Here is a 15,675-nt window from a genome sequence, read left to right on the forward strand (position 1 = left end):
CAACATACCTCTAACCACTGTGCATTTTATAGGGCCTTTCTCTGCCCTACCTTGTATAATCCACCATTCTCTGCAAACCCTTTATCAGTCATTGCTAAATCCTCCTCACTATCACTCCTTTCCAAGTATCCCGTTTGAAGTCTGTTCTGCAGTTGTGCACAGCTTGAAGACTGTCTAATAAACAGAAGGTTGGATTGAGGGCAAGCATAGATCACAAAATTACCAGTGTTCCCAGCAACTCTTGACATTGGGCCCCATTGCATTGCTAAAAAAATGCACTAGTTATAGAGTCTACTTTTAACCGCTGCCTGATGAGGGGAAAACGTTTTTTATAGGACTTAATTCTATTACATTGTTGCAAAAACACACGTCAAAAACTACTACTACTTTGATTTTGCCTTTAATTATCATGGTAGAGCAGCACATGCTTTAAAGGAGGTGATGTATGAGCTCAACCTAGGTATAAAACCAACACCTCGGTTTTGATTGTCTGCATGGAATAATAGTTTGGATGTGAAAGCATTCTGCTTGTTTTTCTGGTGGCAAGACCTAGCCTATGTTGTTGATCCTGCTCATAATCAGTGGCCTAATAACCCTATGAAAGGTGCAGCCTAAGTGAACGTAATACCGAAATAATCTGCGATTAGCAGCTTAGTGTAGAGATGTGTACTGTTTGGTTTATACACCAATATTTTCAAGAAATATCTAAGATTTTCTTCCCCGTGATATGCTTCCCATCTAGTGACGCCGTTTAATCACTGCCACTGTCCCATTGATTAATTAGTTTAGGTCTGCAGGGCTTGATTGCCTCCTCTCTAATGATGAACATCTTGCATGCCTAATTCACGTCTTTAGTATTTGCTGATTGAATGATTATTTGCTTATTGCTCACGTAGTTTCCCCATTTCTCTCTTTACCTCTTCCTTTTCCATACTGATATGCTCATGCATTTTCCTTCACCTGTCACCCACTTTCATTTACATTTGTTTCTTTGCATCCTGCGCATTCCAACCTACCTTTTCACCCTTCCTGTGTTTATTTTTCATTTGGCACGTTTGCTTTCCCATGACTTCTCCCCAACCACTTTTCCTTCCTTTTCCCAGGTGCAATCAGTTCAAGGGGTCACAACTTTGCAGATCCTGCTAGTAACTTGGGTCTGGAAGATATCATCAGGAAAGCCCTAATGGGGAACTTTGATGACAAAGGGGATGAGCACAACGTGTTGATGTCGCAACCAATTGGGGTGGCAGCTGGCAGTACAAACACATCTGGTTCATCGAACAGTGATCTGCGGCGGGAAGAAGCAAATCCGTCACCAAACCCAGGTTAGTGAACCTTTTAAAAGAGGTAGCTATTGACGATGTGGTCCCTATATTGTAGTCATGCTTTTAAATGAGCTCTCCTTTAAATAGTTGCTACAAGGATAGAGTGAATGACAATGGAAAGGACACAGTGGCTGCCTTGCATCATTGGTTCACGTAGGGTTCAGGTTGTGTGTGGTTGGAAGTTCTGACCATAAAGGCAGTACCTTGAGTATAGCAAGTTATTTTTAATATCACCTTTCTTCCCTCCAATTCCTTTCTGTTAAAAAGCGCCACATGTCTGCATTTGAAAAAGTTTAACAAGGGCAGGAAAGTGTGGGTTGATAATAAGGATGTTTTTTAACCACCCTCCATTGAGGATGGGGCAAAGCTAAACACTTAACAAGAAAGGGGAGCCAAACCTCTCCCAAGCGTGGGTATCGTGCTCAAAGCGGCAATGCTCAACTCTCAGGCGTAGGTGGTTGACACAGAGCTATGACACTCAAATCTAGAAAATACACCACACTGGTACATATATTCTTTAATAAAGTCACTCATATAAAACTATAGAGTCAAATAAGTACTTTAGTGGGTAATACACAATATTTAACACCAGGTATATTTATAAAAACAGTAATGCCTATACAACAACTCTACTAACCCCGAAGTCTGTATGCGGGTCCTTTGCCAAGGGCCTGCACCCAACATAAAATGAAATGGGTGTGGTACTATACAACCCAAAAAGTAGGTAAGTACCTAGTAGCCTGCTCAACTAATTGTCCTAAAGACACATCCCAACACTAGTTTGAGAAAGGCCCTAGAGCTGGTGAGCAGTACCTAACACATATGTCACAGTATTGTATTAAAGGGGAAACACAATTCTGTCATGGTAAAAATGATTTACAATCCCTGGGCCTAAAACTAAACTTTAGACCTCCTTGAGCTTTATAACAATATGAATGCCCAGTTGCCCAGAACAATACATTAAGGCCTCAGATGTTGGAACTGCAGTAACCTTTAGCCAATGCTTCTAAGACTCAGTGAACATTTCAGCAATAGTTACCTTCCTAATACATTTCATTGAAAAATATACATATTGTTTCCAGTTGCATGTACATTTTCCCATTTTGAAAAATATACATATTGTTACCAGTTGAATGTACATTTTACCATTGCAGAAATGAAAGGGGTGAGTTTCAAAATTGGATAGAAAATCACAAGTAAATACAGAAATTGACACAGATCATTGCTCTTATAGACCACTGTCCATATTAAAAACGGGTTTAGGAGGTTGATACCGAAGCTAGTCCACCGAGACCAAACACGGTATGTCTCCGGAAGGAGTATAGCTGAGAATTTGAGAAGACTGCACCATGACATATTCAGTATGAATGACTGGGAGGAGCAGTGCACGCTTGCCTCATTGGATGCCACAAAGGCATTGGATTCTGTCCATTGGGACTGGTTATATGCCACCATGGGGAGCATGGGAATAGGCCCAAGTACATGAAATGGGTGAAACTGATCTACACTCGGCCGATGGTTAGGGTGAAGACAAGCTGCACCTTTTCCGATTTATGGGAGCTGCAAAAAGGGATTAGACAGGGGTGCCCGCTATCCCCAATGCTATACATTCTGGCGGTGGAACCCATAGCAGCACTCTTGAGACAGGAGTATAGTGTTGCGGGCATAGAGATAAATGGGGTGCGACACAGTGTCGATGTATGTGGACAACATGCTACTGTACCTCCGGTACCCTGCGGTATATCTGCCGTATGTGCTAGAAGTGCTGGATAACTTTTGTGCGTTAACTGGGATTCGAATAAATAAAATAAAATCATGCCTGTTCCCAAAGGCGGAACTTAGCAAAGCAGAACTGCCTGTCCTGCCCTTACCGTGGCATAGGGACTCCTTAAGATACCTGGGGTTGAGCATTTACCAGGACCCTGAACAAGAAAATGAAGCTAATACAGTCAGGGCCAGGGAGATCTTGGCCAAATCAATGGATTTTTGGGGTAGCCTACCCCTGTCCATGGCTGGCAGGGCAGCTCTATTAAAAATGGTGGCATTGCCGAGGCTAATGCACTGCTTATATACTATCCCGAAGAAGTTCTTCCCAGAGCTGGACAGAACTTGCAGGAGCTTCCTGTGGCATGGTGGGAGGCATAGGGTGGCATTGAATGTTCTCCAAAGGCAATACACACAGGGGGGCTGAAAGTCCCAAACTTAGAGCTATACTTCATGGCATATCAGCTGCAATATGTGATGTATTGGATGGTGGATAACCCTACCGGAGACACATTTCTCTTGCAGCTGGCATTACAGGGGCTATACCTCAGGGACTTGATCTGGATTTCTCCGAAAGAGCAGAATAGCCACCCTCGTCTGGTTTAGTTGGGAATACAGGTATGGAAGAGGACATGCAGATTCATGAGAATGGTTGATCCGATATCGCCACAGACGCCCTTGACAGCAGTGGTATTGAAAATGCACGGACCAACGGGTATAGTGCGGTCACACTGGGAGGCATACGGTGTAGCAACCATAGGTGATTTGAGGAAGGACGAGGGATGGTTAGATTTTGCAGAGCTGAGGGAGCGCACGAATATACACGTGGGCCAATTCTTGGTACACAGGACAATACTAGGTACAATTAAAGACAGGTGGCCAACTGTTACAGAGGAGATTCCTGGTAGTGAATATTGTGGAAACACTGATGAACATTTCAGAGGGTGGGCACGTGATTTCGAGAATTCACAAATTATTAATAGATGGTTCCTCGAGAACGCAAATGCAATGCAAGGGTAGGTGGGGGGAAGACTTGGGGGAGAATGTTTGAAGATAAGGAATGGAAACGGATTGCTACATACCATAATAAAGTGCCTTGGAATGCTGAGCTACAGCTTATACAATTGTATATCACTCAAAGGGCATACCTCACACCCGCAGCGATGGAGACATTTAAAGGAGCCAAGAGACAGGCATATCCAAGATGTAACAAAGAAAATGCAGGTTTGATTCATATGTTTTGGGGGTGTCGAGTAATACAGGCTGTCTTGGGGGGGGGAAGTGGCAAGTAAAGTAGCTGAAGGTGGCATCTCTTTGGATATTCAATCCCTGAAAGCCTGCATGTTGGGCCTGTTCACGAGAAATGCAAAATATAAAACCAAAATAAAGATGAAGGATCTCATATACATACTGGCAAAACGCAGCATGGCCATGCGGTGGACAGCAGCCACAGGGCCTAACATAGATAGATGGTGGGAGGATCTGAGGAAGTGGTCTACGGCAGAAACAGGGGTTGGGAACAAGTGCTGGCGACACAACTCCAAGAACTTGGTACGGACATTGCCTTTATTTTGAAATTGTTTCAACAAGCTACAGAGGGGGCCTCCCAAGGCACGCAAGAGGAAGTTGGGGACAGTGTGGTAGAATAATACGGGTTGTACAGGCAAGGGGGAGAGTTGGGGTGTTATATAACAGTATGGAGCAATTGTTAATCACATGATGATGATGTAATCGCCGCCTAATATTTTTTTTGTTTGTTTGTGGTTATGAAAAAAGAATAAAAACATTCACCAAAAAAAAGTACATAAATTGAGAATTTTTGTCCAGATCTCGCTGAACCCCATAGGTGTCAAGTAAAAATGGGGCAGGTAAGTACCCCAAAGTCACTTTAAGGAGAAGTTCCAGTGTCAGTTCACAGTCCCATAAGATATAATGGCAAATGTTAAAGTCGCATCCACACTGAAGGAGGTAAGTAGCATAGGAGCCACCTGAATCCCTGATCCCCACCCGCTCTTGGGCCAACAAAGGCACCAGCAACCCTGGAAAGAAACAAAGGTTCCTCTCATGATCTCTACCTTCAAGCTTGGAGTGAAAGATTGTGAGAGGGAGACTGCAATGGGAAAAGGAATCCCTAAGCAACGTCTCCCAGCATCCGAGTGAACATCAAAAGGCAGCAGGAAGGCACTCTTGAACATTCAGAATTGAAGATCCAGCACAGTGATGAACTTGTGTTAGGACAATTTTTCTGAATTCCAACTAAGGGCTTAGCAAAACCATTGAACTAAAACAGTACAAGACTCCACCGTTAGTATAAGGCTGTACCACCTGACTATCTGGTAGCGTAGACAGAGCAGCCAGGCTTATTTTAGGAGGGAGAGAGGGCTGTAGGGAAGTACTTCGAACCTTTAGTATCAAGGATTCAGTAGAAACATTTACAACCTGAAGTATTATCAAATTAAAGGTTTATTATGAATACAAGTAGGCCAAGTTAAGTCATTGGGTACGTACTGGCCATAGAGTCAGAACCACATTATAAAAACACAACACAATACTTGAGGAAACACAGACCAAAGCTTACATAAACCTTCTTCAGAATACCTGACAGTAATTCTAGGGATGTCGGACCTTATCATAAACATTTAGTTTAGGCTGAACCCATTCATGCGCAGTAAAAACCATATGTTCCTTTCTGATTACTTTACAGTAAGTCAGAGTGTTGGGCAAGATTGTATGCAGTACCCTTTGGTGCACTACAACAACCCTGACCTCCTGGCAATAGGAACCCAACCTTTGGTACAAGTCTGAACTACACAGGTTGGTAGCGTGTTGAGCAGCCAGGCTTATCTCAAGAGGGGTCAATGTGAACTGTAGGGGAGTTACACAGAGATTCCCAGTGACAAGTATTCAAATAAACTCTTACACACAAGGTTTCTTGATTAAACAATTATTAAATTAAGTCAGTTAGAGTAAGCCTTCTTCAGAAGGGGCAATATAATAGTAACATACAAATACACTTAAAAATACACATTCTTAATATTCTAACTCCGTAAGTACGCTTTTGGGATGGCACACAGACACTTCCTACACCCTCAGGTGACTTTAGTAACTAGGACATTGTGGACATTAATCTACCACTGTTTGCATTTAGAATCAGACTTGAGAGTTTGTCAAAGGGAAAAGGTTATTAGAACAGAACAAGGGATCGCACAAATATTTGGAAGCAGGTAAGTACTTTTGGTAACCCCCAATGCAAAGTTAGTTAACCCCTTCCTGGAAGGAAGACAAACACAATGTCAGAGGGAACAAGAGTCATTCAGGGAGCCAGGCTAGCCAATGTTAAGTTAGGAAAAGTCAAGGTGAACTGAAGCTCTTGCAGTTAAGTAAAAGTCTTGCACAATGTTTTAGAAGTCTTTGTATGATGAGAAGAAATCAAAGTTAGGGTCACAAGCTGATTAGGCTTGTGAGTTAAAGAAGCTGTTAGCAACTGTACAGAGGCAACCAACGAGGACAAGCAAATTGTCACAACAAAAAGTATGTTTTCTCAGACTTTACAGTACCTTTAGGTTGAAGAAAAGTATAGCAGATGACTTCTGTTCCTGTGCAGATCCTGTTGTTCCTGGGCCTCAGTCGTGGGGACAAGTGGAAGGACTTCTAGGGACCCATGCACTGCAATGGGTCGGTCACCGCTTACAACCGGCAATCTTCAAACAAGTGGCACGTCAGTGTTGCAGTTCCTTGCGTCTGCCACAAATAGCAACACGGTTGAGTTGTGAAGGGAAATTGGCTTTACTTACATTTTGTTACTTTCTAGACCCAGCACACACTATCTTACCATAGAGTGCTGGAGGGGTTACTTAGTATCCTCTTTGTCTAGTTTCTCATGTCACATTTTTTATGTTACCCGTTCTACAATTAATGGCTGGTGGCAGTGGTTTACTTTTTACTACCATTGTGTGTTTTTACCAGGGGCTGCATTCGCAGCTGCAGTAAGGCACCCAGAAAGGTCGTCCTTGAGATTTACTCTGTGCGCCAAACCAGGTTTGGTCTCTTTGTTCGTTTTGTCTTTGGCGGGATTGACGACTGAAGCCCGCCTCTGGCTCCAGTATGTCTGGCAGGGGCAGAAAGTGAGGGAGGTTCCCGAAGCTCCCTGTGCTCAATCCCCTTGGTTACAGGAATGCACCCAAAGGTGATTGGCCGGCTTGCTTTCGGCAAGGACAGTCACCCTGATGTGTGATTGACGGGTAGGCTGGAATGAATGGGAGAAACCTGCATAAAAGGCGAGGCTTTTGGCTTGGAAGGCAGAGTCGACCACTGGACGAAGGAATCTGAAGAAGAACTTGGAAGAGACGCCTGCTGCAAATCCTGGATCGTTGGTTTGCCCGTTGAAGCCCTGCTGCTGTGCTGAAACTCCGAATTCATTTCGACTTGAGAAGCCCTGCAAGGACGACTTCTCCCCTTGAGTTGGTGGGACCAATCAACTCCAAAGTAAACTCGTTTGGACATCCTCTCGAAGCTTGCTGTACTTCTGCTGCTGCTGCTGGAACCGAAGTGCCAGGGATAGGAACACCAAATCGAGTGGATCGCTTTGAAGTCGGACCCGAGCGCCAGGATTGATCCTCCGGACTTCCCTGAAGAACTGACCAAGCCTGAGCCACCTCAACAGAGTGCTGGACCCCATATGCGAGGAAAGTCTGAAGTGGTATCCGAGAACCGCAGTGTTGCTATTTGCTGTCAGACGCGAGGAGCTGGAACGCCGAAGTGCCACTGAATTGTAGTATGCCCATTGCTGCCGCTGACCGTCCCATTGCAGTGCAGGAGTCCCCAGTCGTCAACCCTCATGTCCCCACGACTGAGGCCCAGGAACACCAGGATCTGCAGAGCTGTATAGGAACAGAAGCTAGCTGGAACCATTTCTTCTAACCAAAGGTACTGTAAAGTCTAAAAGAACGTATCTCTTGTGGTGTAGCCTTACTTGCTTTCAGTTGAGACCCGTCTTAGTTGCCTTGCAGAGTTGCTTGCATCTTTGCCTTTCACATGGCTCCCAGCGTGTGCCCTTCAAGTTCATCTTATTTCTACAAACTTTTCTAAAAACATTGTGCAAGACTTTTACTTACCTGCAAAGAAGATCATCAGCTCCCCTAGACATTGTTCAACTAACATTGGCTGTCCTGGCTCCCTGAGAGACTCTTCTTACCTTTGACTCTGTGCCTTTACCTTTCCCCCAGTGAAAGGGTTACATTTACTTGACATCGGAAGGTTCAAAAGTACTTACCTTTTTATGAATTATTTGTTAACCTTTGTTTTATTCCCCTATCTAACCTTTGCACCAAACTCAGTATTGCTCTGAATGTACCAGTGATAAATAGCTAGGACACTGTGGATATTGATGTAAGTGTCTGCGTGCCATAACCAATGGGTACCATCTGATTTAGAGGAACTAAGAGTGTTTTGAAGTATATTATAATTGTAACATGTGTTGCTCCCTTCTGAAGACGATTTATATAACTGACTGTGAAATAAATTGTTTCATCAAGAAACCTTGAGTGTAAATGTTTATTTGAATAATTGTCACTGTGAAACTCTGTGTTACAACCCTACTGCTCACATTGACCCTTCTTGAGATCAGCCTGGCTGCTCAGCCAAACTACCAACCTGTGTAGTTCAGACTTTTACCAAAGGTCGGGTTCCTATTGCCAGGAGGTCAAGGTTGCTGTAGTGCACCCAAAGGGTACGGCACACAATCTTGCCTAGCCCAGGTGAATAAAGAACAAGGTAAGTATGAACCAAATTAGACAGCGAATATGTAGGAGAGAAAGGAATTGTTGACATCCTACACAGCCTTCTATAATGCACTACACCTTTCAAAGTACGTCAATGGATTGCTTTTGTTGCTGCAAATTCTTGATCGGCTAGATACCCTCATCCAGCACTGATGCTCAGAAACTTTTTGACAGGCGGCGCAGTGGACCTCGACTCGGCCGTCTGCTTCAGATGTGACATTAGCCGTCGCACATATACCACGCCACTATGCCCCATAACTCAGTTCCCTTTTTCCCTGCGCTTGACATGCTGCTGTGAGGAACACAACACTGAGTCTTTGAGCTAAAATCTGTCAAATCTTTCTAAAACCTTGACCACGACATGTCCGCTCCCCGGATTTCGGGCTTTAAGAGGTGCACTGACTGCCATTCCAAAATGTCGATGACTGACCCCCACAACGCTGGTCTGTGGTGTCCCGAGAAGGATGACGACACAGAGGGATGTGCATTGTTCTTCAAAGTTTCCTTACATGAGCGGGCTGCCAAACTTGCTTTGGGTTCACCGTCTCCGAAATCCCCAGCGCCATCGATAGTCCGGTCTGACAAGGCCAAGACTGAAGGGCCCACGCCCAAAAAGGAGAAGGAAAGGCATCGACAAAAGGCCAAAAAGCAGTCACACTTGAGGAGCCACTCTTCCTAGTGTTCATCGCATAAGAAAAAGAAGTGCCACTGTCATCGACACGAGTCCAGCTTGCCGTCGGGAAAAGGTAAACCCTCAGCTGGGTCGAGCCCTCAAGAGGAGTGGGAAGATTTCAAGAGCCAGATGCTGGGTATGTTTAAGACGCAGGCTGTTAGGGAGAATTTTCAAAAATTTGCTAATTCCCTTCACGTTAGAGACCCCCAGCAACTTTGCTGGATTTTGAGGACTTGATTTTTTTTACCTGGAGAGAGTGTGACCCTTTTTCCCACTCATGTATTTTGCTATCTGTTTTGCCTCTGTGTTTTCTTTGGTTATGGAGTCTAACCAACTCCATAGGCATCATCTTTTTCAATTGTCCAGAGCACCCTCAGTGCAGTGACACATGGAAGCATTGCAGGCTTTCCTAAGGTTTAAAGACCTTCTCTGGGATAAACTACTGTTTCCCAGAGTAAGTAAAGTGAAATTGACTTTACTAGGCTTTTAAATTCCTAGACCCAGCACACCCTACCTTACAATGGAGTGCTGGAGGGGTTACTTAGTATATCCTATGTCTAGATACTCATGTAACAGTCAAATGATACGCTTTCCTCTCAGAATGGCTGGTGGCAATGGTTTTACAACGAACTACCATGACTTTTCCCGACTGCGAACTATTTGTAGCTCCGGTAATGTTAAATCACAGGAGCCATGTTTTTCAAGATGGCGTCTGGGCCTCCTTTGTTTAATTGGGTCCTGGTCTTCTTTTTTCGGCATTTCTTTGTGGAAAGGTCCTTCTAGAGTTTTTCTCTGCATGCCAAACCAGGTTTAGTCTCTCTGTTCATTCGCCTTTGGCGGGCTTCAGGAGTTAAACGTGGTTCTGGTGACCGAGTGTCTGGGGTGGGCAGGAAGTGAGGGAGGTGCCCGAAACTCCCTGTGCTTAGTCTCCTAGGAGACTCAAATGCACACTGTGGTGATTGGCTGGCTGACTGTCCGGCAAGGACAGCCACCCTGCTGGGTGAGTGACAGCTAGGCTGGAATGAATGGGAGAGAACTGAATTAAAGGCTAGTCTCTTGACTTGGAAGGCAGAGTCGACCACTGGACGAAGGAACCGAAGAAGAGCTTAAAGGGGACGCCTGCTACAACTCCTGGACCATTGGTTTGCCCGGTGAAGCCCTGCTGCAGATCCGTATCGCCAAGTTTGCATCGTCAGAGAAGCCCTGCAAGGATGACTTCTCCCTTTGATTGGTGGGACCAATCAACTCCAAAGTAAGCCACCTGGACATCCATCTCTAAGGTGGAGGGAATCATTTCTGAGAATTCTCCCTAACGCAAGCCTTAGCGGCACTCAACCGTCTGCGCCGAAGAACCCTTCGGGCTTGATGCTGAAGGCGCAGAAGCCTTTGAAGCCCAGTCCTTCCCGAGACCATTGAGAGCCTGACATTCCTGACGTCAAGGTGGTAGCCAAGCCCGATCCATGCCGACAGTTATTCCGCCGATGTGGAAAGATAGGCCTTCGGCACCAGTTGTCGGAAACGTATCCTTTGTCCCCTTCTCCAGGTCAGGATTGTTTGGGTCCATGATGTCGATTTTTGGCGATGATCAAGGGAACATCGATCCTACTTGTGCGGGAGGAGTCGTTTTTTTCCAATGGGAATGCAAATCTGTTGGCACTTGCTTAAGTGCTCTTTGATGCCAACGGCCTGGATACGTCTCTGGATCTAGAACACACACACACACACACACACACACACACACACCCACACCCACACCCCCCACACACACACACCCCCCACACACACACACACCCCCCACACACACACACCCCCCACACACACACACCCCCCACACACACACACACCCCCCACACACACACACCCCCCACACACACACACCCCCCCACACACACACACACCCCCACACACACACACCCCCCCACACACACACCCACACCCCCACCCCCCCACACACACCCCCACCCCCCCCCCACACACACCCACACCCCCCCCCCACACACACACCCCCCACCCCCCCCCCACACACACCCCCCCACCCCCCCCCCACACACACCCCCCCACCCCCCCCCACACACACCCCCCCACCCCCCCCACACACACCCCCCCCCCACACACACACCCCCCCACACACACCCCCCCCACACACACACACCCCCACACACACACACACCCCCCCACACACACACACACACACACACCCACACACACACACACCCCCCCACACACACACCCCCCCCCACACACACACACACACACCCCCCCCCCACACACACACCACCCCCCACACACACACACACACCCCCCCCCCACACACACACCACCCCCCACACACACACACACACACACACACACACACACCCTACTCTGGGCTATGAGCTGACAGACATATTGGACAAGGATCCTGTGACCGAGCAGAACATGCCACTCAATACGGCAATTGCTGATCCCCTAGCCCCCTCGTTACAGCATCCCTGCTCCATTCGCCCAGTGAACGCTACATTTTTACGGGGGAAGTACATGACAGCAAGAGGCGCCCCATCCTTTCTGGCTTCTCACCCTTCTCCGGAAGGGCTTGTGGTGCAGGCAGCCACAATCTCCACCAGACCTACTGCCTACACTTCTAATCTGCCCCCAGATAGATAAGGTTAAAGGTAAGTTGGATGCAATAGCCAAGAACGTCTTTACTTCTGGCAGCATGGCGTAGAAAGATACCAATGTAGCCTGTGGGTTAGCAATACTAGTTTGGCGCATGGAAAGCTGTTGAGCACTCAACCTATTATTTTCATCACAGCTGGTGGAAGATGGGAAGAAGGTAGCCAGACAGTCTTGCTGCAAACGGGCCTGGACCTGACCGACTGTGTGGGCAGTTCGATGGGATCAGCGGTAGTCTTGTGGAGACCAGCATATCTCAAAACCTTTGGCTTCTCTGAGCATCCAAAATAGGCTACTGGGCATGCCTTTCAAATTAGAAGTCCTTTTTGGCCAGAAGGCTGACGACTCTTTGGAAAAGTTAAGAGTCAAATTTAGCCGCAAAGTCGCTGGGACTAACTGCGCAGCCAGCCAAACCTGCGGTCCGCTTTGCCTCTAGAGGCAAAAACTACAGGCACTATGTGCCTTACGGCAGGAAGGCGTAGCTCCCGCAGACCAGGCAAGGGCAGAGGCATTTATCGTGCTCCGGAAGGGGCAGAGGGGCTTCTAGAGGCCAGAAAAGAGCGGCTCTGCCCTCAAAGCTGCTTTGATTTCCCCTCCCACGATTTAGCGGTTGGTGGATGGTTGGCAGGGCACTTTCCCCAGTGGCAGGAGATTACCTCAGATGCCTGGGTGCTCTAGCTCATTCAGTCTGGTTACTGTCTGCCTTTCTTATGAAGGCTTCTGGACAGGCCACCCCTGCCTTCTCAGTACCCGGAGCAGGAGCTCCAGGAAGAACTGTGAGCCCTGCTGTTGAAGGGTGACATGGAAGAGGTACCTCCCGAACAGAGAGGATCGGGTTGGTATTCCCGTTATTTCCTGGTGCCCAAGAAGGGAAGAGGTGGGGGGTGAGCGGTTGAGGAGGTAAACCTCTGCAGCTCTGTGGTGGCTAGCAACATTCTGTTAAATATCCTGTTTTTCCGAAAAATCAATTTTGGATACTTTTGCCAACAGAAGATAGATGAATTTCTCGGCTCCAGCCTGCTGCATTGTCTGTTGAAATCAGGGCTGGAAAGCACGGTAAATCTAAACTAAAGGTGGCAGACCTGTTTTGGCACCATTTCATGAGGGGCGCAATGGGCGGTGGAGGCTGAGAAGCTGCTGCTGGATTTGTGGAGCAGGCAAGGCCGTGGACTGGTGTGACTTGAGGTGAAGGCTTAGCTGCCGTGGGGGACCCGGTACGGAACACTGAGGGTGCCCACGAACACTAGCCCGAGACTCAGACCCCAGCAGTGACCGGCATAAGCAGAGGCAATGAGCGCTGGGGGAGCCTGCCTCAACAAGACTCTGCCGTGCAGGTAAAGACTGGGAGCCAGCGCAGGAGTCGCCCACTGCATGAGCAGCAACCGAGAGGGAGTGTGGGGTGCTGGTCGAGGCACCGTGCAGCGCTGCAGCTAGCGAGATGGCAGACAAGAAGGGTCCAGCCCAGAGTAGGTGATACCTCGGGCGGCACTAGTTGCGAGAGCATGCAACCCAGCCCTGGAGACACCGGACGGGCTGGTAGTGCTGGAACAACTGCCACCCCCCCAGCGGGAGAAGCAGTGAGTAGGCACAGCAGCCGGGAAAGCGGTAAATACTGGTACAGGGCTGAGCAGCCCAGAAAGCGGCTCTCTCAGCAGTGGGAAATGCTGAGGCACTGCAGTGACATAATTAAGTCGAATGGACAATGGGAGCCAGAACACACCCACCAACCCGCAGTGAGATGGGGCCCAGGCACACAAACAGACAGGAGGGCCCTGCATATAAGTGCACTGGGACAGTGGTATGCGTGTCCTGGTCTTTCCCAGGGGATCCCACAGACCTCAAGAATATGCAGTACCAGGAATAGGCCCCGGGGCACGGTAGGCAGATTATCTGGTCATTCTGGGCTGGAGCTCCCCCATAAAAGATGAGCAAAACAGCAACCAATCTAGGACGGGCCAAGGTACGCATGGGATCAGTGGGCCAGTGACACATCTGGAAAGCGGTAGCAACACAGAGCAAGCCTAGGTTCCCCAAAGGGGAAAGAGACGACAAAGCGCACAAATCCAGGATTACAGAAGAGCTGTACATGGCAGGGTGGCCTGAACTGTGGTTCTGCTAGAGGTGTGGCATGGTCCTGTCCAAATACTGACTGGTAGTTCTTTTTGGGACCCCACTCTACATGAATCCTCTGGCACAGCTGCCCCTGGCCATCCCAAGAACCCTGGTGCTCATCGATTGGGCTATTTTGTTGCTCCTCACTGATGAGGCCCAACAAGGCTGAAACACGTTTGGGGATGCTTGTGGTCTCGTGCAGAAGGGATGTGACCTAGCAGTTCGGGCTGGACTGCCCCTTTTGGGGTGGGACCAAGCCTGATTTGCATATGGTCTTTCCCCTTCTGTAATGGCGTGGCAGGCGAAGAACGATGGTCTGGGGGGTTGCCCAGAGCAATGCAAGAGGTTAAGATTCATTCTAAGCCTTCCAGCCATCACCTCTTTGTTTTTGCTTAGCTCTAGGCCACACATCTAGGGAAGCACCTCCTCCATTAGTGCTGCATCATTGGTGGCATATCCTGTAGGTTATTCCCTCCCTCCCAGACACATCGCTTGCAGGCCCGGCCACACAGGTGGGGCTTGCGTGAGGAGGCAACGTGCAAACAGGGCTTCGGTACTGTAATTCAAGGGGACCACGTTAGCCGGCGGACCTAAGTGGGCACAGTGGCACCTGGTTGGTGTGGGGATAGTGGGAGGTGAGTATGCTATCCAACTTCCTGTTGGCTTTTTCTGGCAGAGTAAGGGCCAGTGCTGGCTGTGGTATTTTATAAGGAAAGTGGAAGATACAGCCCAGTAGCAGTTGAATACTATTGGGGCACGAATGACTCAGGTGGGGATGGCAAAGGACAACCCCCGGAAAGGGGCCGTGCTGAACAGGATGGACCGCTAAACGGTAAGCGCCCCTACAATTTGTCATGCCCCAGGGGACGGTGGTGTCTTGTGTGGGAGCCTCCGGGGAAGAGCAGAGCATATCGGTCACAGGCATTGACTGCCATGGGAGACTCCAGGTCATCGGTAGAGGCCAAGATTGACTGGTTGGCCTTTGGCAGTATCTTCGCAACCTGTCCTCAAGGGTGGGTGAAGCTGAACAACGTATATCGGACAACCAAGATGCGCTGAAGAAGATGGAAAGACAGTTGTCTGCAGTGTCCCAGAAACTTACTATCCCCAAACCGTGCAGAGGACTGCGAGGGCAGGCCGCGACGTAACAGCTTACGGATACTTGGGCTGCCAGAGAAGGGGGAAGGAAACGTGCCCAAGATCGCATGCACGCTAGGGGTAGACTGGTTGGCAATCCCACTAAGCTGACCACATTCGCCCTCGCGACAGGGTTGGCTGATGTCTGGAGAGTGGTGCACCATTTGGATAAAGGGTTCTCCTGCTTGTCAGGTGTGCACGGTTCATTATCCAGGTTAGACGATTTCTTTAT

General features: G+C 48.1%; 1 protein-coding gene across 7 annotated transcripts in view; it reads left to right on the plus strand.

Annotated features, from left to right (window-relative positions):
- The window catches only part of NCOR1 (nuclear receptor corepressor 1), a 2,268,409-nt gene that overhangs the window by 2,113,561 nt on the left and 139,173 nt on the right, over positions 1 to 15,675 (plus strand). For all 7 annotated transcript variants that reach the window (XM_069615218.1, XM_069615220.1, XM_069615222.1 and 4 more), the window contains one exon: positions 1,104 to 1,325. In XM_069615218.1, coding sequence (XP_069471319.1) covers positions 1,104 to 1,325 — 222 coding nt within the window. The remainder of the gene's footprint in view (positions 1 to 1,103; positions 1,326 to 15,675) is intronic.

The sequence above is a fragment of the Ambystoma mexicanum genome, chromosome 9 (genome assembly GCF_040938575.1).
Source record: "Ambystoma mexicanum isolate Mex_15411 chromosome 9, UKY_AmexF1_1, whole genome shotgun sequence".
NCBI classification, from domain to species: domain Eukaryota; kingdom Metazoa; phylum Chordata; class Amphibia; order Caudata; family Ambystomatidae; genus Ambystoma; species Ambystoma mexicanum.